This window comes from Pseudophryne corroboree, chromosome 4, assembly GCF_028390025.1.
Source record: "Pseudophryne corroboree isolate aPseCor3 chromosome 4, aPseCor3.hap2, whole genome shotgun sequence".
Lineage (NCBI taxonomy): Eukaryota > Metazoa > Chordata > Amphibia > Anura > Myobatrachidae > Pseudophryne > Pseudophryne corroboree.
The window spans coordinates 347,019,403-347,042,267 of record NC_086447.1 but is presented as its reverse complement, the minus strand read 5'-3'; the positions used below and the strand labels follow the sequence as shown (position 1 = coordinate 347,042,267).

The 22,865-nt window shown below is 44.6% G+C and overlaps 1 protein-coding gene across 3 annotated transcripts in view; it reads right to left on the bottom strand.

Moving 5' to 3' along the window:
• P3H2 (prolyl 3-hydroxylase 2) overlaps window positions 1-22,865 on the bottom strand; it is a 267,791-nt gene that overhangs the window by 9,670 nt on the left and 235,256 nt on the right. For all 3 annotated transcript variants that reach the window (XM_063916463.1, XM_063916464.1, XM_063916465.1), the window contains 4 exons: window positions 21,624-21,719; window positions 15,707-15,857; window positions 14,398-14,515; window positions 9,902-9,977 (listed from right to left, as the gene is read on the bottom strand). In XM_063916463.1, the coding sequence (XP_063772533.1) occupies window positions 9,902-9,977; window positions 14,398-14,515; window positions 15,707-15,857; window positions 21,624-21,719 (441 nt within the window). The remainder of the gene's footprint in view (window positions 1-9,901; window positions 9,978-14,397; window positions 14,516-15,706; window positions 15,858-21,623; window positions 21,720-22,865) is intronic.

Below are 22,865 nucleotides of genomic sequence, written 5' to 3'. Positions count from 1 at the left end.
GTGCTGTTACTTGCTCCATAGCCGAGGGCCTCCATTGGGCGAGGAGTCACAGGCGGTAGCCATTTCAATTGAGTCTGCCCTGCTACAGAATTGTATGTGTACCATATGGTGCATAGACCCTTAACAGTACAACTGCTCCTGCAGCTTTGCCCTGGTTTATGTGAATAACTCCCTCCCTGTCTACTGCATGACCTGTGCAGGATCCCAGGTGGGAAGGGCGTTGGGCTAGCGGGAGGCGGTGGAAAATACTGTGCTTTTGAAATGCAAGTACTGTATGAGTCCGAGTCCCCAATATGTTCTTCTAGTGTACTAATTAGCATGAACAGCTTGTAAAGTACAGTGGCAAGTTTAATCTTTCTATGTATAATGGAGAGATCAAAGCTCCTCAGTAAGTTCCTGGATGCCAAGTCACCGTCCTTAGTATCTCTGAACAGTATGTTCTACTAGTGTACTAATTAACGCGAACAGCTTTTAACCGAATGCCAAATCACCGTACTTAGTATCTCTGTACGGTATGTTCTATTAGGGTACTAATTAGCAAGAACAGCTTGTAAAGTACAGCGGCAAGTTTAATCTTTCTATGTATAATGGAGAGAGATAAAAGCTCCTCAGTAAGTTACTGGATGCCAAATCACCGTCCTTAGTATCTCTGTATAGTATTTTCTATTAGGGTACTAATTAGCACAAACAGCTAATTAGTACCCTAATAGAACATACTGTACAGAGATACTAAGTACGGTGATTTGGCATCCAGGAACTTAGGGAGAAGCTATTATCTCTCTCCATTATACATAGAAAGAATAAACTTGCCGCTATACGTTACAAGCTGTTCGTGCTAATTAGTACCCTAATAGAACATACTGTACAGAGATACTAAGTACGGTGATTTGACATCCGGTAAAAAAGCTGTTCATGCTAATTAGTACACTAGTAGAACATACTGTACAGAGATACTAAGGACGGTGATTTGGCATCTAGGAATTTACAGAGGAGCTTTTATCTCTCTCCATTATACATAGAAAGATTAAACTTGCAACTGTACGTTACAAGCTGTTTGTGCTAATTAATACACTAGTAGAACATACTGTACAGAGATACTAAGGACGTTGATTTGACATCTAGGAACTTACAGAGGAGCTTTTATCTCTCTCCATTATACATCGAAAGATTAAACTTGCCACTCTACGTTACAAGCTGTTCGTGCTAATTAGTACACTAGTAGAACATAGAGTACAGAGATACTAAGGATGGTAATTTGGCATCCAGGAAGTTAGGGAGGAGCTTTTATCTCTCTCCATTATACTTAGAAAGATTACAATGGATAGAGATTAAAGCTCCTCCCTAAGTTCGTGGATGCCAAATCACTGTCCTTTGTATCTCTGTACAGTATGTTATACTAGTGTACAAATTAGCACGAACAGGTTGTAACGTACAGTGGCAAGTTTAATCTTTCTATGTATAATGGAGAGATAAAAGCTCCTCTGTAAGTTACTAGATGCCAAATCACCGTCCTTAGTATCTCTGTACAGTATGTTCTACTAGTGTACTAATTAGCACGAACAGCTTGTAACGTACAGTGGCAAGTTTAATCATTCTTTGTATTATATAGAGAGATAAAAGCTCCTCCCTAAGTTCCTGGTTGCCAAATCACCGTCCTTAGTATCTCTGCATAGTATTTTCTATTAGGGTACTAATTAGCACAAACAGCTAATTAGTACCCTAATAGAACATACTGTACAGAGATACTAAGTACGGTGATTTGGCATCCAGGAACTTACTAAGGAGCTTTTATCTCTCTCCATTATACATAGAAAGAAAAAACTTGCCGCTGTACATTACAAGCTGTTCGTGCTAATTAGTACCCTAATAGAACATACTGTACAGAGATACTAAGTATGGTGATTTGGCATCCAGTTAAAAGCTGTTTGTGCTAATTAGTAAACTAGTAGAACATACTGTACAGAGATACTAAGGATGGTGATTTGGCATCTGGGAACTTCCAGAGGAGCTTTTATCTCTCTCCATTTAACATAGAAAGATTAAACTTGTCGCTGTACGTTACAAGCTGTCCGTGCTAATTAGTACCCTAATAGAACTTACTGTACAGAGATACTAAGTACGGTGATTTTGCATTCAGTTAAAAGCTGTTCGTGCTAATTAGTACGCTAATAGAAAATACTATACAGAGATACTAAGGACAGTGATTTGGCAACCAGGAGGCAACCAGGAACTTAGGGAGGAGCTTTTATCTCTCTATATTATACATAGAAAGGTTAAACTAGCCACTGTATGTTACAAGCTGTTCGTGCTAATTAGTACACTAGTAGAACATACTGTACAGAGATACTAAGTACAGTGATTTGGCATCCAGGAATTTAGGGAGGAGCTTTTATCTCTCTCCATTGTAATTATTCTAAGTATAATGGAGAGAGATAAAAGCTCCTCCCTAAGTTCGTGGATGCCAAATCACTGTCCATAGTACCTCTGTACAGCATGTTCTTCTAGTGTACTAATTAGCACGAGCAGCTTGTAACGTACAGTGGCAGGTTTGATCTTTCTCTGTATAATGTAGAGAGATAATAGCTCCTCCATAAGTTCCTGGTTGCCAAATCACCGTCTTTAGTATCTCTCTATAGTATTTTTTATTAGGGTACTAATTAGCACGAACAGCTAATTAGTACCCTAATAGAACATACTGTACAGAGATACCAAGTACGGTGATTTGGCATCCAGGAACTTACTGAGGAGCTTTTATCTCTCTCCATTATACATAGAAAGATTAAACCTGCGATGTACGTTACAAGCTGTTCGTGCTAATTAGTACCCTAATAGGACATACTGTACAGAGATACTAAGTGCGGTGATTTGGCATTCAGTTAAAAGCTGTTTGTGCTAATTAGTACACTAGTAGAACATACTGTACAGAGATACTAAGGACAGTGATTTGGCATCTAGGAACTTACAGAGGAGCTTTTATCTCTCTCCATTATACATAGAAATATTAAACTTGCCACTGTACGTTACAAGCTGTTCATGCTAATTAGTACACTAGTAGAACATAGAATACAGAGATACTAAAGACTGTAATTTGGCACCAAGGAACTTAGGGAGAAGTTTTTATCTCGCTCCATTATACTTAGAATGATTACAATGGAGAGAGATTAAAGCTCCTCCCTAAGTTCGTGGATGCCAAATCACTGTCCTTAGTATCTCTGTACAGTATGTTCTACTAGTGTACTAATTATATGGTACCAGTCCTGAGTCTCTGGGACACCCAGAACCAGAGATATCAGTACGCAAAGTGGACCCATTTTCCCATAGACTATAATGGGCCCGTTAATTCAGACCCACCATGGGTTCCGACGCTTGCCATGAGCCTTGTGGGGGTCACAGAAATTTGGGGTTGGTACCCTCTGGTAGCTAATTGTATCCCCTGCCATACCAACCTAGCGATGAAGGCTCCCACCTCCCATGCTGAGAGTCCCAAAGTGCCAACCTTTTTTTATGTGTTCCCGTGACACTCACTTTATTATTATTTTTTCTTTGTTATACTTTCAATGAAAGGGTGCACACAGGTTTCACATAAATCAAAGTAAATCTGCAGCAGCGATTCATTCCGCTATATACAAATACACAGCGGTAGTGAGTATAAATTAGTGTATTCCGACGCAACTAACTGAGCAACACAGTACTGTAGATCGTCAGCATTTGTGTATTGTACCTGACCTGAACTCCCTCCCTGTCCACTACATGACCTGTGCAGGCTCCCAGGGGGGAAGGGCGATGGGGGTAGGGAGAGGCGGTGGAAAATACTGTGTTCAAAGAAAAGGCATAATCAAAACCATGGGGAACTTTGCGGTGTATCGTTATGTGCAAAGACCTCACTTATCCCTATCACCCCTGTGTATTTTAGCTAGGGGATACTGACGCTCCTTCAGCATTGCCCCGTGACCCACCAATACTGTGCTGTTACTTGCTCCATAGCCGAGGGCCTCCATAGGGCGAGGAGTCACAGGCGGTAGCCATTTCAATTGAGTCTGCCCTGCTACAGAATTGTATGTGTACCATATGGTGCATAGACCCTTAACAGTACAACTGCTCCTGCAGCTTTGCCCTGGTTTATGTGAATAACTCCCTCCCTGTCTACTGCATGACCTGTGCAGGATCCCAGGGGGGAAGGGCGATGGGCTAGCGGGAGGCGGTGGAAAATACTATGCTTTTGAAATGCAAGTACTGTATGAGTCCGAGTCCCCAATATGTTCTTCTAGTGTACTAATTAGCATGAACAGCTTGTAAAGTACAGTGGCAAGTTTAATCTTTCTATGTATAATGGAGAGATCAAAGCTCCTCAGTAAGTTCCTGGATGCCAAGTCACCGTCCTTAGTATCTCTGTACAGTATGTTCTACTAGTGTACTAATTAACACGAACAGCTTTTAACCAAATGCCAAATCACCGTACTTAGTATCTCTGTACGGTATGTTCTATTAGGGTACTAATTAGCAAGAACAGCTTGTAAAGTACAGCGGCAAGTTTAATCTTTCTATGTATAATGGAGAGAGATCAAAGCTCCTCAGTAAGTTCCTGGATGCCAAATCACCGTCCTTAGTATCTCTGTATAGTATTTTCTATTAGGGTACTAATTAGCACAAACAGCTAATTAGTACCCTAATAGAACATACTGTACAGAGATACTAAGGACGGTGATTTGGCATTCAGTTAAAAGCTGTTTGTGCTAATTAGTACACTAGTAGAACATACTGTACAGAGATACTAAGGACGGTGATTTGGCATCTAGGAACTTACAGAGGAGCTTTTATCTCTCTCCATTATACATAGAAATATTAAACTTGCCACTGTACGTTACAAGCTGTTCATGCTAATTAGTACACTAGTAGAACATAGAATACAGAGATACTAAAGACTGTAATTTGGCACCCAGGAACTTAGGGAGGAGCTTTTATCTCTCTCCATTATACTTAGAATGATTACAATGGAGAGAGATTAAAGCTCCTCCCTAAGTTCGTGGATGCCAAATCACTGTCCTTAATATCTCTGTACAGTATATTCTACTAGTGTACTAATTAGCACGAACAGCTTGTAACGTACAGTGGCAAGTGTAATTTTTCTAAGTATAATGGAGAGAGATAAAAACTCCCTATGTTCCTGGATGTCAAATTACCATGCTTAGCATTTCTGTACAGTATTTCCTATCTAGCCAGAAACCCTGCATCCTGTGCAAGCTAGGCGGACAACTGGAGGGGACCTGAAACACGGTTGCTTCCCGTTTCCCTTTCCAGTGTCACATAAACTAGTGGTTGGTCTGCCCCGAAAGCCAAATGTCTCCTCTTTTGTATGGTACCAGTCCTGAGTCTCTGGGACACCCAGAACCAGATATATCAGTACGCAAAGTGGACCCATTTTCCCATAGAATATAATGGGCCCCGATAATTCAGACCCACCATGGCTTCCGACGCTTGCCATGAGCCTTGTGGGGGTCACAGAAACTTGGGGTTGGTACCCTCCGGTAGCTAATTGTCTCCCCTTCCATACCAACCTAGTGATGAAGGCTCCCACCTCCCACGCTGAGAGTCCCAAAGTGCCAACCTTTTTTTTTATATGTTCCCGTGACATTCACTTTATTATTATTTTTTCTTTGTTATACATTCAATGAAAGGGTGCACACAGGTTTCACATAAATCAAAGTAAATCTGCAGCAGTGATTCATTCCGCTATATACAAATACACAGCGGTAATGAGTATAAATTAGTGTATTCCGACGCAACTAACTGAGCAACACAGTACTGTAGATCGTCTGCATTTGTTTATTGTACCTAACCTGAACTCCCTCCCTGTCCACTGCATGACCTGTGCAGGCTCCCAGGGGGGAAGGGCGATGGGGGTATGGAGAGGCGGTGGAAAATACAGTGCTCTTGAAATACAAGTATTAGCGTCCGAGTCCCCTAAGGCATAAACCAACACCAATGGGAAGGAAGTGCCAACCTTTTTTTTAATGTGCTCCTGAAACATTATCTTTATTATTATTTTTTTCTTTGTTATACATTCAATGGAAGGGTGCACACAGGTTTCACATAAATCAGAGTGGGCGGGGGATTTTCCTACATACAGTAGTATACTGTTGCACATGTCTTGTAACCTGATCGGAACTCCCTCCCTGTCTACTGCATGTACTTTGCAGGCTCCCAGGGGGGAAGGGGAAAGTGGGATGGGGGGTAGGGCGAGGCAGTGGAAAATACAGTGTTCAAAGAAAAGGCATAATCAAAACCATGGGGAACTTTGCAGTGTATCGTTATGTGCATTGACCTCGCTTATCCCTATCACCCCTGTGTATTTTAGCTAGGGGATTCTGACGCTCCTTCAGCATTGCCCCGTAGCCTGCAAAATCTGTGCTGTTACTTGCTCCATAGCCGAGTGCCTCCATGGAGCTAGGAGTCACAGGCGGTAGCCATTTCAATTGAGTTTGCCCTGCTATAGAATTGTATGTGTACCGTACAGTGCATAGAACCTTGACAGTAGAAACTCTCCTGCAGCTTTGCCCTGCTTTATGTAAAACTTGTGTTTTGTCAGTTTGCTATGCGATTGAGCCCGGTGTAACGTAATGTACATAGACCTCACTTATCTCTATCTCCCCTGTGTATTTTGGCTAGGGGATTGTGACGCTCCTTCAGCATTGCACCGTAGCCTGCAAAACTTATACCATCTCTCACTCCATATCCGAGCGCTGCCTGCCACATGGTGGGGGTTCAGGGGCAGTGGCCATTTTGCCAGTGTGCTATGCGATCGAGTCCAGTGTACCGTAATGTGCATAGACCTCACTTATTCCTATCGCCCCTGTGTATTTTAGCTAGGGGATTGTGACGCTCCTTCAGCATTGCCCCATAGCCTGCAAAATCTGGACTGCTACTTGCTCTGTAGCCTAGGGCCTCCATGGGGCAAGGAGTCATAGGTGGTAGCCATTTCTATTGAGTCTACCCTGCTATAGAATTGTATGTGTACTGTACGGAGCATAGAACCTCAACAGTAGAACCGCTCCTGCAGCTTTGCTCTGGTTTATGTGAATAAAAATAATAATAAGGTGTCTGGAAAAAACTAACATGCATTTGTACTTTAGGAATCGAACCCGGGATTATGAGTATAGGAAGCGGAACACTTCACCACTTCGCCGCAGACAGATGAATAAATCCATTGGTTTTGATTATGCTGTAATGCTACTGGATTAGGACGCTAACATACTGTACAAAATTCCTAATCTCAAGAGGCAATAGTGAACTTCTAACACATCCATTTGCGACAGTATACACTACTGGTTTTATGTTGTTTTGTCTGCGGGACTTGGACGCTCACATATTCATAAAGTACTGTAGATGGATCATATACTGTATGCTGTACTATTTGCATCTGTACCGTATATACTGTATTAAATAACGCAGCGTAATGAGTATTTACTGTATTAAATAATGCAGCATAATAAGTATTTACTGTATGCAGTGTAATGAGACGCCTTAGTAAAGTAGTCCTTATTATATATTTTAGTATTGTATTTTACGGGAGACCACACGCATGCGCAGTGGTGATTGTAAAAAGCGACATCTGGTGGATGATCACAGGTATTACATGTAAAGGTAACGCCAAACGCTCTCCGTGCGATTAGGTACGCCTCTCTGTGACTAGGCGCGCTTCCCTACACCCCGAGACGCTGCGTATGCTCGATCGGGACAAACGCCTCAGCCAGTCAAGATAAAGGTGGCTACATCTGTATGTGTAGGGAGGGGGAGACTATTCCTATGTGCAGGGAGGGGGGAGACTATGGTTTTGTGCAGGGAGGGGGGAGGCTATGCCTATGTGCAGGGAGGGGATGGGTGCTATGGCTATGTGCTGGGGGAGACTATGGCTGTGTGCTGAGAGAGGGATGGAGACTACGGCTATGTGCTGGGAGGGCGATGGAGACTACGGCTATGTGCTGGGAGGGGAATGGGGACTACTACTATGCTGGAAGGATGTGTGGACTACGGCTATGTGCTCGGGACAGGAGGTTATCTACAGTACCCATTGGCCAGAATGGCACTCACCAGGTGCACTGGCCGAGGAGGTGGTGCTTTCTAGTGTTGCCACCCTTGACCAGGGGGTGGAATCACTTAGTAGTGGCAGTGCCAGGGCAGGTGGTTCACGCAGCAGCCAGGAGCTGGCACCGGTGAAGAAACTCAAAATAAACTACTAGAATACTATCCTTAATATACTACTAGGTAGTGAGCAGAGATACCTTTTCATTGCCATTAATATTTGATTATACCCCCTGGCTTCGGGTGGCATCACCGGGCGGTGCCCATCCTTGGCCGCACCAGGCACTGCTGATTTCTCCACAGTGTGACAAGGATTACTACTGTACTACTGTGAAACGTAATTTTAATTGGGAGTACTATTGTGTGGTCATGTCCCTTTCCCACAAGATCATGCCCCTTTTTTGCACATGCGCCTTCCCTATTTCAAATATGGGGGCGCCAGTCTCTTACTTTGCCAGGGGCACCCGGATTCCTAGATACACCTCTGGTGGCAACCAATCTGCTTTGAGGTAGCATTTATCAAGTACATATTATAAAATGATAAGTAGATGCTGATTGGTTGCTAAGGGCAACTTCTCAACTTTATCTCTCTCGAAAGTCTGATTTGTCTCCCCCTCCTCAGTATTCACATAACAGTTATAATTTGCATACTACAAAAGTATACAGAGCAGCTGATTGGTTGCCATGGGCAACTTCTACACTGGCTCACTTCTCCACTTTTATCACTGCTTAGTACATGTCCCTTAGACAGCATTTATATAACCCTGTGGTTAAAAAGGGTACATGTTACATGCACAGCAGAGTAACTACTTATCACATAAATGTGGAAAGACTTCAGCACTAATTTTCTTTCTTCTCTTAATCAAAAGATATAGGGGGAGATGTATCAAAGCTTGGAGAGCAAAACAGTGGATGGAGATAAAGTACCAATCAGCTCCATGTTACAGACTGTGTTTGAAAAAATACACTTAGAAGCTGATTGGTTGTGACTCTATCGCTCTCAACTTTACCCCAGAGGCTGTAACATGGCAGTTAGGAGATGGTGGGTTGGCACTTTGGGGACTACTCATGAAACAGTGAAAAGATTGGAGAAGTGAGCCAGTGGAGAAGTTGCCCATGGCAACCAATCAGCTGCCACGTATAATTTTATAGCATGTACTTTATAAACGTTACCTCAACACTGATTGATTGCCATGGATAGCTTCTCCACTGATAGCCCTTTTCCACCACTGTAGCAGGGGTTGCAGCCGTGTCGCCTGACACGGCTGCGACCCGTGCTACAGCCCCCTTCAGACAGCGCTCACCAACCCGGCAATTGCCGGGTTGGTGACGCGGCTAGTGACGCGGCAGGGGCGGCGCTGGGAGATCACATGATCTGCCAGCGCCGCCCTCCCATACACTGTGAACGGGAGCCGTGTCGCCTCAACACGGCTCCCGTTCACACTAGACAGCTAGCCGGGTTGAACACGTGTTCAACCCGGCTAGCTACCCGGGTAGGATTCCCGGATCACTTGATCTGGGAATTTGCCGGGGGACCCTTTTCCACTAGGAACAAACATGGGCATTTACCCGTGTTTTAAAAAGCTAGTGGAAAAGGGGTATAACTCATGTCTTCACTCTTTTCACTGCTTCATGAATAGACCGCTTTGGGGGGTATTCAATTGTTTGAAAAGTCAGTCGGGTGTCTGTTTTTTCCTATCTAATTGACAGGAAAAAACAAACACCAAACAGACTTTTCAAACAACTGAATATCCCCTTTTACCTCTCCCCAAGATTTAATACATCTCCACCACAGAATGAAACCGCCATAGAATATACTTACAGTGACAGTTTTAGCATCCATTTCAGTGAATACAAATTCTCCGCCATCAAAATCCCCATTAAGATATAGGAGAGCACTGCAAACAGAAAAAAAATGTATAACTGACCGTAGCAACCTTTTTCCCTTAGTGTTACATCTGTCGCAGGAGTGTTTGTGGGAAAAGTTGAACATAATACACTGAGCTAACTCTCTTGTCTCCCTTCTGTAAGTATGAACACGCTATATAGCAAGACATAAGGCACTATCTAAGGACAAAACTACCACCACTGCAGGGGTAATGGTCACCAGGCCCAGCGGTGAGGGGGCCCACCTCTGCATGACTGTGCCCTTATAATAGTAGAGCTTGCCCAAAGGACAGTTGACCAATACTGCTGACTAGTAGCGGATTTTACCTTTGGGCTGCAGGATTGCAGCCCCCCAGAAAAAATCTGGGACTTCAATGAGCTCAGCAGAGCCAGTTGCAGTCTGTGTGGCTGCACTGACTCAGTGCTTCCACTGTGACTGGCAGTGAATTCCCATTGGAAGTCCTACTTGCCAGTCACCCACAGGACAGGCAGTTCCAGTGGGAGGTGTTTTCCCTGGGACTGCCAGACCGGGCTGCAATTAGCATAGAGCTTCCTGTAGGAAGCCACTTTCTGCCTGATTGTCAGCCTAATCCGGCTTCTATGGGCTGCAGCCGATGCAGCCCATAGGAACCGGGTGTTTGCAAATGCGCACTCAAGCCGCTGCTTGTGCACATGCACCAGGGCTTGTCGGCTCCATTGCGCAGGCACTGGGACCCGCAACACAGACTCTCCTCTTTTCACCAGCATGGGTAGCGGCAGCCTCCCTACCTAAAGAAGGTAGGAGCCGCCACTGGTGCTGACCCTCCACCAAGTTCTGCTGCTATGGTGGCCAGCAATGCCACGTTCCACTTCTCCCACTAACAGTATATAATATGTACATACATTAACCATTTTAAAATACAGTACCTTGTTTTAAATAGGAAGTAATCTACAGTCAATAAATGTTTGTACACATTACAACTTACAGTACAGAACTAGTTTTGCTGATAAATTTAGATGTACAATGTTAGTACTCAGGTTAGAATAAGACACAGGTTCTCAAACTCGGTCCTCAGGACCCCACACTGTGCATGTTTTGCAGGTCTCCTCACAGAATCACAAGTTAAATAATTAGCTCCACCTGTGGACCTTTTAAAATGTGTCAGTGAGTAATTAATACACCTGTGCACCTGCTGGGTTACCTGCAAAACATGCACTGTGTGGGGTCCTGAGGACCGAGTTTGAGAACCTATGGAATAAGTGATAACGACCCTAATTCAACATGAGAAGAAAAGGATTTGGTGTGAGGATGGTGGGGAAAGGCTGAATAACTGTTCATCAGTAGCACCAGTAGGTGGGCCGCAGGCTTTATATGATATGTACAGTGCTCCATTTTTCTCCATCTTTCACATGCAAAGAAATAAGTATGTCTATCTTCCTGCTTGGCGAGCCTTTTGAAGTCCTTTTATTCCAATCCCTGGCCGACCCACAAGGAATTGCTTAGCCTCAGTGACTGCACTACACAGTTCAGTAGAAAGGGCACACTGGGGCCTGTAAACTACATGACTTAAAAATATAATTTCTGTAAGTACTTTTCTTCTTGTTAGAGATGAGCGGGTTCGGTTCTCAGAGAACCGAACCCTACTGGACTTAAAGTCACGAACCCGGATCCGAGTCAGGCTCTGGTTTTCCCGCCTAACTCGGAAACCAGAACGAGGCAAAACGTCATCATCCCGCTGTCGGATTCTCGCTGGACTTGGATTCCATATAAGGAGCCGCGCGTCGTGGCCATTTTCACTTCAGTCTCGGAGAGTGTAGTGAGAGGACGTGTCTCCGTCCTCAGTGTCTGTGTGGGCGGGAAAGTGGGGTAGCGATTCTAGTGCTGTCCTGTGCTGCTCAGTCCAGTGTAGTCAGTGTCTTATTCTGCATCAGTCCAGCCAGTCACAGTGTTGGTGTCCTCTGCTGCTATATGTCCTCAGTGCTGCTGGCTGCTGTATAAGTCCGTTGCAGTTTTGCTGTGTTGTCTTGCATAAGACCAGGGGCAGTGTCTCTCTTGTGCAGCATCAGTTCAGTGACCAGTCACAGCGGTGTTGTCCTCTACTGCCATATATCCAGTGTTACTGGCGTATAATACCAGTGATATTGCCGTATAATTCCCGTGATACTGGCGTATAATTACAGTGATACTGATGTATAATTCTAGGGATACTGCCGTATAATTCCTGTGATATTGCCATATAATTCCAGATACATTGACATATAATTCCCGTGATACTGGCGTATAATTACAGTGATATTGGCGTATAATTCTCGGGTTACTGGCGTATAATTCCTGTGATATTGCCATATAATTCCAGTGATATTGCTGTATAATTCCTGTGATATTGCCGTATAATTCTCGGGATACTGGCGTATAATTCCAGTGATATTGCAGTATGATTACAGTGATATTGCCATATAATTCCTGTGATATTGCTGTATAATTCCAGTGATATTGCTGTATAATTCCAGTGATATTGCCATATAATTCCTGTGATACTGACGTATAATTCCAGTGATAATGCCGTATAATTACAGTGATATTGCTTTATAATTGCAGTGATATTGCCGTATAATTACAGTGATACTGACATATAATTCCCGTGATACTGGCGTATAATTCCTGTGATAATGCCGTATAATTCCTACGATACCGGAGTATAATTACAGTTATATTGCCATATAATTCCCATGATACTGGTGTATAATTACAGTGATATTGCTGTATAATTCCTGTGATATTGCTGTACAATTCCTGTGATACTGCCGTATAATTACAGTGATACTGACATATAATTCCCGTGATACTGGCATATAATTACAGTGATATTGCCGTATAAATCCAGTGATATTGCTGTATAATTCCTGTGATACTGCCGTATAATTACAGTGATACTGACATATAATTCCCGTGATACTGGCATATAATTACAGTGATATTGCCGTATAAATCCAGTGATATTGCTGTATAATTCCTGTGATACTGCCGTATAATTACAGTGATACTGACATATAATTCCCGTGATACTGGCATATAATTACAGTGATATTGCCGTATAAATCCAGTGATATTGCCGTATAATTCCTGTGATACCTGCGTATACATATATATATATATATATATATATATATATATATATACCCCCTGTTGCAAAGCGGATTACTCAGGCCATAACAACTATGCTGGTGTTAGACGTGCATCCGGTATCCGCCATTAGTGCAGTGGGACTGCAGTGCCAACCCTAGATGGGCCAGGTGTTTGTGCCGCACACTTGTGTCGCTTAGTTTAGTCATACAGCTACCTCGTTGCACCTCTTTTTCATCTTTGCATGATGTGCTGTTTGGGGCCTTTTTTTTATATCTGCCCTCCTGTCTGACACTGCAGTGAAACTCCTAGATGGGCCAAATGTTTGTGTTGCTTAGCTTAGTCATACAGCTACCTCACTGTACCTCTTTTTCATCTTTGCATGATGTGCTGTTTGGGGCCTTTTTTTTTATACCTGTTCTCCTGTCTGACACTGCAGTGCCACTCCTAGATGGGCCAGGTGTTTATGCCGCACACTTGTGTCGCTTAGCTTAGTCATACAGCAACCTTGGTGCACCTCTTTTTCATCTTTGCATCATGTGCTGTTTGAGGCATGGTTTTTTACAGTGCCATCCTGTCTGATACTGCCGTATAAGTCCAGGGGTACTGCTGTATTAGTCCAGGGGTACTGCCGTATAAGTCCACCAATTGCAGAATTTTAGAAAAATGACAGGGGCGTGCAGGAGATGCTGTTAGTGGACTGAAAAATTGCGGGCCACTTTCGACATTCAGCCACTGTATGCCACTACTACATGGGCCAGGTGGTTGTGTCGCTTAGCTTAGTCATAGAGCAACCTTGGTGCACTTCTTTTACTTCTTTGCATCATGTGCTGTTTGGGGACTAGTTTTTTAAAGTGCCATCCTGTCTGACACTGCAGTGCCACTCCTAGATGGGCCAGGTGTTTGTGCCGCACACTTGTGTCACCTCGGTGCAACTTTTAGGCCTAAAAACAATATTGTGAGGTTGAGGTGTTCAGAATAGACTGTAAATGAGTGTAAATGAATGTTATTGAGGTTAATAATACCGTAGGATCAAAATTACCTCCAAATTCTGTGATTTTAGCTGTTTTTATGTTTTTTTCAAAAATCATCCAGATCCAAATCCAAAACCAAAATCAAAACATGAAAGGGTGGTTTTGGCAAAACCAAGCCAAAACCAAAACACGAGCAGGCAATTAGAACCAAAACACAAAAAGTGCCCGCCGCACATCTCTACTTCTTGCGCAGGTATTGATAATAACTATCATGGAAGTCCCACATCTAGCCACAAAATAATCCTCCCAATGCCTTTAAAGGAATGTCGGTCTCTAGAACAGAATTCGGTTTACCTATAATCTCGGTATGTGTAGGCCGGTGACTCCCTCCAACATTCATTGGCTTCTGGATCTAGCAGACAATTATCAGCATGAATAGGATGACTCAAATCATTTCTATTGTCCTGCTGACCTGTAGATGTGGCACAACAAACAATAATAAAGGGTATGTAACATAGCACAAAAACATTTAAATCTAGTCATTATACAGATCTGTGGTTGTCAAGCAAAATCTAATAACACTACGTATTATGGGGTATATTCAATTGAAGTCGAAAGCTGCCGTCTGTCGAAAAGACGGCAGTTTTCGACTTTTTTAGGTCGGAACGGGTTCCGACCTATTCAATCTAACGCCAAATTATTCGACAAGTCGAGGAATTCGACTTGTCGAAAAGCACGTGGATCGGCGAAATAGCTGCCGATCCACGTGCTTGTGTCGAAAATGGGTTTTGGCCCCCTTTTCGACCATCTCAATTCGACTTTAAAAAAAGTCGAAGTGAGATGCGGAAGCAGAGACCAGGAGAGCCGCGGGCAGACGGAGAGCAGCGCCGGAGGATGTCACAGCCGCCGCTCATAGCAGCGTCCACCCGGCTCCAGCAAGCGAGACCTCGCTTACTGGAGCCGGGTGGATGCTGCCGTGAGCGGCGGCTGTGATACTGGGACGGGGAGAGGAGGCACGGGGCGAGGCGGAGAGACGGGGACACACACACACACACACACACACGAGGGAGAGCCGCGGGCAGCTGTAGCGCTGCTCTCCACCCGTCTGCCCGCAGCTCTCCCCTGTCTCAGCTCCCGCAACTCAATTCGACTTTTTTCAAAGTCGAATTGAGATGACATTGAAAAGCCCAGGTCGGATCCATTCCGACAAATAAATGTTGGAATGGATCCGACTTCAACTGAATATACCCCTATGTATTAAATCTTTATACAATGCTAAATGTAATGTAACCGTGAAAACTGCGTCTACATGTGAGTTTGATCAAGACCAAAGTAACCTTAGTATTAGTCAGCTGCCACTGATCATCCTGTACTGAGCCTGAGCAATTGCTTGTTTGGATCAGCGGCATCTCAGCTCTATTTGGGAACATCACCTGGTAGTCTCATCTCCATGTATCATTGTTTATATTAGTTATATCAATCTACATGATCTGGAACCAAGTCCAGCAATAATAATGTATTTGCTCTACCCTGTAAAGAGATTACACCAGTAGATCTTTTAAGTTACAGGAATCAGATGGATCACAGTGAAATAAAGGACATGTTAACCTCCAATGTGTGGTGAATACTGATGTATCTAGGAGACAAGCACATTTTCACTTACCCTGCAGAGCTGTCCTGCACACTAGGTGTGTATAAGAGAAGTAGAGTGTAGTGTTCAGCATGAAGTATGACTGTACAATTCTTCTAGCCTTTTCACTCACATCGTAAAACAAGCGAGCACTTTTCATTGGCATGTGACCTTCATAGCCGTACTTCCAAGGGGAGAGATCAAGAGTCTTAGATTGTGCATCATGAACAAGAATCCATTAATAATGAAGGATACTCCAACAATAGTTTGCCTTTAGATATATTGTAGAGTTGTACTATCATATGTTATATATAGTGCCAATAAAAGGTATTCACAACCCTTGGTTTTCATATTTTGCTTTGTTACAAAATGGAACTACAGTACGATGCATCCATAATGGATTTATTTGAAATTTATTCCCAATAATCAACACAAAGCACTCGATAAGGTGCCAAAAAAATATTTTAAACCAATTATTTGTACAATTAAGTAGGAATGAAAAACTGAAAATAAGTGATTGCATTAGAATTCTCTTGAAAGAACTACCATTGGTAGCAATTAAAGATCTGAGTTTATTTGGGTGTCTATCCCATTTTGCACATCTAGACACTGGAATTTAGGCTAATTCTTCTTGGCAAAACTGCTGAAGGGCCGACACTGCTGTGTGCTAGTGGTGCCTTGCCCACAGCACATATGCACTGTGGGCGCACCATCTGTCAGCACCACCCGCATGGCTGCTCGCTCACTCACCGCCACCCGACACTGCAGCGCTGCCCTTTTCTGCTGCAGAGCGCACCACTATACAAGCAAGATAGTGTGCAGCAGGCTTGCAGCGCCAGCTTCTCCCTTCATCGGATGCTCCCCCCCTTCCCCCCGCAGTGTCTCCAGGGAGAGATGTCTTGAGGCATTACAGCTCACAGTGCAGCAGTAGCCCAGCATGTGGTGCAAAAGGTGGTTACCACTTCAAGACAGTGTCCAGAGCAAGGCCGTAACTACGTGTGTGCAAGCTTTAGCTGAGGGCGAATTGTGCGCTGTGACCCCGATTGGACATTCTATTTGTGTTACAGCGCTATCCGCTGTAGGTGGCGCTGGCGAGTTCCCAGGGGGAAGGAGAAGTGCCAGAACCGTGTGGAGGCCGTTTTCATCTGAAGAGGATCATTCCAATCCTTTTCAGATGAGCACGGCCTCCATACAGTCCATGGAGCTACCTTCCCCAGCCGTCATGCAAGCACAGAGGAACCTCAGTGCTGCTGCGCGTTGAGGACCCAGGAGCCGACTGCATCTGAGAAGCTGGAGAAGACCCCTGTGTGCTGCCAGGGTGTACTTGGGAGTGCGTACCTGGAAGGTAGTCATCCAGGTGAAGACTGGAAACCGCGAGAAGAATCAAACCGCTCAGGAGCCGGGCAGAGGGGAACAAACTGGTGGAGATGAGTCTCCCTTTCTGTTGTGGCCACCCGGACTTGGCACTGGAGACCAAAGGCGCACAAGTCACAGTGGAAGACAGTCCAACCGGATTCAAGACCCCCATCAGGACCCACAGAAGGACCTCCACAGTGAGGACTCGGCCTGAAGGAACCCTTACAGAGAACTCCTGGAGAGAGGGAGAGAAAGGAGCGCTACAGTAGGATTCGGAACCGGAGGAGTCGAGCCAGGTGCCAGCCAGGATCGGTGAAGACCCTCTGCAAGGCAGGAGCAGCCTGGTGCGGTGTTATACATCCCAGGCCTGTTCAGGAGTTCGGAGGTGGCAGGAGTTATTTAGGGGGTATAGTGCTCTAACTGTTGCAGAAGTTATGTAATAATAGCCCCAGTACAGAGAGCGGGGTGGGCTCCACTGCCTAAGGGACCTGCCCCTTACCTTAGGGAAACAGGGCTGACCTTGTGTGTGCCGGACTGATAGAGGAATCTTGCCACCTATCAGCACTAATGATCTGGGCTGGACTGGCCCACAAGGGTACAGGGGTAACCACCGGTGGGCCCTACTGCCTGGGGGTCACACCCTACTCTCGGGATCAGGTTCCAGACTGTGCTGTAACTAATCTAGTACATTATCATGCATACACTACAGTATTTAATGTATATATTTATCTAGGGGACCAACATATGCAAAATGGTTAGGCAAACCAATGTGGTGGCTGGGCACACCCCCTCTAGAGACTGGCCACACCCCTAAACATGGGCCCCTACCACTGTATTTCCCCGGTGGGCCCTACATGCCCCAGTCCGACACTGCTAATCAGGCCCGGACTGGCCATCTGGCACTTCTGGCAAATGACAGAAGGGCCGATGGCCACGTGGGCCGGTCCAGCCGACCATCGCTTGTGTCACTGAGACACGCTGCCGCTCAGTCCGGCGGCAGCGTGTCTCAGCTGTCAGGAGAGGAGAGCGTGCCAGCGCGGCTATGTCTGGCGGCATGTAGCGGACTTCAAAACCAGCCGCCGGTTCGTGAGCCAATCAGAGCTCGCGGACCGACAGCCAATCAGGAGCTCTGACTGGCTCACGAACCGGCGGCTAGTTTGAAGTCCTACACGCCGGCGCCAGACATAGCCGCGCTCTGAGCTCTCCTCCTAACACCCTCACATCACAGCCGGAGGAGGAGCAGCAGCAGCGGTAAGCAGCTGCAGCACTGCTGTGGGGCCAAATTGTATACCTGGCACTGTGGAGGACAATTGGCTGGCACTGTGGGGCATTTGTATATCTGGCACTGTGGAGGCAATTGTTTACCTGGCACTGTGGGGGCATTTGTATACCTGGCACTGTGTGGGCATTTGTATACCTGTCAGGTATACAATTGCCCCCACAGTGCCAGATCCACAATTGTCCCCACAGTGTCAGGTATTACCTGACACTGTGGGATCAATTGCGGATCTGGCACTGTGGGGGCATTTGTATACCTGGCACTGTGGGGGCATTTGTATACCTGGCACTGTGTGTCCACGCCCCTTTTCTGGAGCGCGTGCGCTTGGTTACAACATTTATTTTCCATACTCCACTTCAACATTTCCACTTCAACCGATGGTTGTGTGTATTTTAATACAGAATGATGTACACTTGTATGTTGTTATAATATTATTTATATTTGTAAGAGCATAGACTAAGAAGTAGGAGGAGTCGGAAATAGTAAGGGGAGGAGTCAGATGCTGACACCGAGGTGGGCCTGTGTGCTTCAAAAATGCCAGTGCCTATTTTTGGTCCCAGTCCGGCCCTGCTGCTAATGATCACAGCCACATACTGCCTCTAATTACCAGATAGCTGCACATTATTTCTGATTCACTTCTGTCTGTGAATTAAAGGCAGCTCACAACCAGTGTAACTGGCACTGTCAGAGTCTACCTGACTGAGTGCCAAAATGATATGTTTGCACCTGGGCCCCCCACTCACAAGTTCCACAACTGAGGCCACTTCAGGACATTTGCTTTTGGTGTTAAGCCTCCGCAGTGTGACTTTGGCTATACACAGTCACGGTGGAAAATAAAGCATGCAGTATGCGGCAGGTTTTCCTCCAGGATTTCTCAGTACTTTGCTCCTTACATTTCCCCCTCTAGGTTTATGCGCTTTCCAGTGTCTGCCGCAAATAAGCATCCCCACAGCATGATACGGTCACCACCATGCTTTATTGTAGAGATGGTGTTTTCATAGTCATGCGCAGTGCTCATTTTCTACCCAGCACAGCGCTTTATGGCTGAAGTTACATTTTGGTCTCATTAGACCATAGACTCTTCCTCCACATGGTTATGTCTTCCATATATATCTTTGGGCAAGCTGTAGCCAGAGTTCTGATATGATTTTTTTACAATAGGGCTTTCCTCTTGCAATCCTCCCACACGTGTGCACTATTGTTGTTCTATGCACAGTTACTCCCATCTCTACAATGCAACACTAAAGGGTCTATTCATGAAGCAGTGAAAATAAAGTGTGGAGAAATGAGGCACTGGAGAAGTTGGCCACAGCAACCAATCAGCAGTGAAGTAACATTTATAATTTGCATACTATACAATTGTACGGAGCAGCTGATTGGTTGCCATAGGCAACTTCTCCACAGGCTTACTTCTACACTGTTATCACTGCTTCATGAATAGACCCCTAACTCCTTCGTAGTTGCCATTGGCCTCTCTTCTATAGCTCTTCACACCGGGATCCTCACGTTTGGAGGTAAGCCTGCTGTAGGCAGATTCACAGTTGTCACTGTGATATTTGTCAACGACCTTGCCCCAGATCCGCATGGAATCATCATTTTGCAGTCTTTGTTTGGAAACTACCTGGGGGCACTTGCAGAGACAAGTGTATTTGCGCTGCAATCACGTGACACGCCATAACTGCATACTATTTATGTGACTTGTGAAGAAAGTGAGGGCCTGATTCTGATTTGGAAGTAAAGCAAAAAAGCAAGTACTGTAACTCATAGCTTCCTCATTTTTCCGGAGAGAAGACGCAGAAGGGAAACTTTAGGGGGTGGGTCCGGAATGTCATGTCATTAGCCCTGCCCCCTAGATGGGGAAATGCCCGCGATTTGCGTCTTTTAGTCCCGCCCTCTTCACAGCATAGCTGAATTTGTAATGAATTTATCTTTAACCTGACCACTTCATTAGGAAGTGGCAGGATGCGAAAGAGCCATCTACCCTTCCGGGACTGCGTGGGGCTACCCCAAAAATTGGGAGTTTCCCGCAGCTTCCGGGAGGGTAGGCAAGTATGCTGTAACTATGGGGTAAATTTACTAAAGCTTCTAAAACAGAGAATTGGTGATGTTGCTCATAGCAACCAATCAGAGGTCATCATTTTCTAAAAGGCAATAGAAAAATTATAGACAGAATCTGATTTGTTGCCATGGGCAACATCGCCAATTATCTGTTTCAGAAGCTTTAGTAAATGTACCCCAATGTGTCTGGAACAAGCCATGGTGCCATGTAAGAGGATAAAATACATTTATGTATTTTCTGTGCAGGGTAACTACTGGCAGCTTTATTTTTACACTGCAATTTAGATTTCAGTTGGGACATAGATCACCCAAATCTAAATCTCTCTGCACATGTGACATTTGACCCCCCACCCCCCCCCCCCTGCAGTGCAGCATGGTTTTGGGCAGGTGCACAGTTACTTGCTTTTTTTTTTTGCTTTACATCTAAAATCAGAATCAGGTCCTGGGTTACTTCGCCGGAATGGTAACAAGGGGTGACTGCTAATGCACTTATTTCAGTTTTTTGTTAATTGATTTTGACAAATGGTTCGATTCATTCTTTCTTGGGCACATTATTGCACATTGGGGGTCATTCCGAGTTGATCGCACGATAGCAGTTTTTTGCAGCCGTGCGATCAGATAGTCGCCGCCTATGGGGGAGTGTATTTTAGCATGGCGAAAAACTGCAGCGTTCGTTCGGGTCGGAATGGCCCCCATTGTGTTGATTAAATTAAATCTATCATGGTTCCATGGTTTAACATAGCAATTGTAAAAAAGAACAAGGAGGTGAATACCTTTTATAGCCACGGTAAATAATTGTAGACTATTGTGCAAGGAAAGTGGTTGTGTATATTGTAGTGCGTGTCACCGGTGCACTGTGAATAGATAATCAGCTACAAAATACATTACAACTGTGGAAATATTCCAGCTGGATAAAGATTATTTATGTGATTATCAGCAAGGAAGGGCTGGAAAACCAAGTTATGGTTCTATGGAGGTACAGCACCACCTACTGTACATTTTGTAAAGTGAAAGACTATTATGGTTCAGATGTAGGGTAATTTCTGAAAGAGTTCTTAGGTGTAGCTTACTATAGAGTTGTCATGGTTATGATAATTTTCCCTGCTGAAGGCTGGTATTTACATTTCTGGTGCGTGTAAGTAATACAATATAAACAGGGGTGCTACATGCAGTGACCATGCACTTCTGAGATGACGATAGGTGCAGCATTAAAAACCATCTCACCAATTTCTAAGTGTAAGCTTGTGTACAACTTACCTTTAAAGCCTTTAGCACTGTGGCACCTTCAAACTTCTCATTTGGAGTATGAGGTGAAGTTTTACCCCTGTATCCATCTCCAGCTAGCACTATGGTCTAACAAACAACATTGTTCAGTTAAACAGAATCCATTAAAAACACAAAAGGGAAATCAACACTGCACTTAGCATGTATTATTATATGCTGTACTATTTCTACATACTGTGCATAATCAAGAACATTTACACTCTATTTAATGGCTGGATTCTCTCAAGGTTGTATTCTGGGACCTTTGCTTTTAATTCCATACATTGCTTATCTTAGAGAACTAGCAAAAATGCCTACCTACTGTACCACCACTTTAAGGTTGCCACATCAAACTTTGGCCCAGATTTATCAAGCCATGGAGAGTGATACGTTGCACGGTGATAAAGTACCAATCAGCTCCTAACTTTTCAAACTCAACCTGTAAAATGGCAGTTAGGAGTTGATTGGCTAGTACTTTATCACTGTGCAATTTATCACTCTCCATGGCTTGATAGATTTGGGCCTATGTTTCCTCATCTGAGCTCTTGTCTGTGCCCAACTGCCTCTCCACCACCTCAACTTAGATTCCCCAATGCTACAGTACCTAAAGCTCATCACAGTATGTCCAGGATAACATAATCACACTCTTCCCAGTCCCTCATGCCTGCTGCCTTAGTATCAGTCTTGATTCTGCCCTCAGCTAGAACATGTCCAGTCCTTCACGTTTTATGTTGCATCTTCCTTAAAGGTGTTATAAAGGTCCCTATCTCAGTCAGGAGGCTGGGAAAACCCTTATTTAATGGCTCATTATCACCCTTCTTACGTGTGTCAATCTCCTCTTATCTGGCCTGCCCCTCTTTGTCTAGCCCTGATAACAAATGTGCCCTGAATGCAGCAGCAATACTAGTCTTCTGCTCTCACTGCACCACTGTGGAAATCGCCATTATGGCTACCCAAAAACGCACCAATATAATCAAAGCTACTATCATTCACAGTCAAAAGCTTTTATCAATAGCAACTCCTCATATTTCTCTAAACTAGTCATCAAATACTCTGCCGATGGTCTGCACTTCTCAGATTACCAACTCTCACTCTTGCCTCCTAGACTTCTCCTCCGTGTTCCCCTCTATCCCACCCTTCAATCTTTCAAGAACGCTCCAAAAAAATGTTTCTCCTCAGCCTGTTCTACCCCCACCAGATACTGCTCCCTCTGGGGACTACTAGCTCCTACGATGT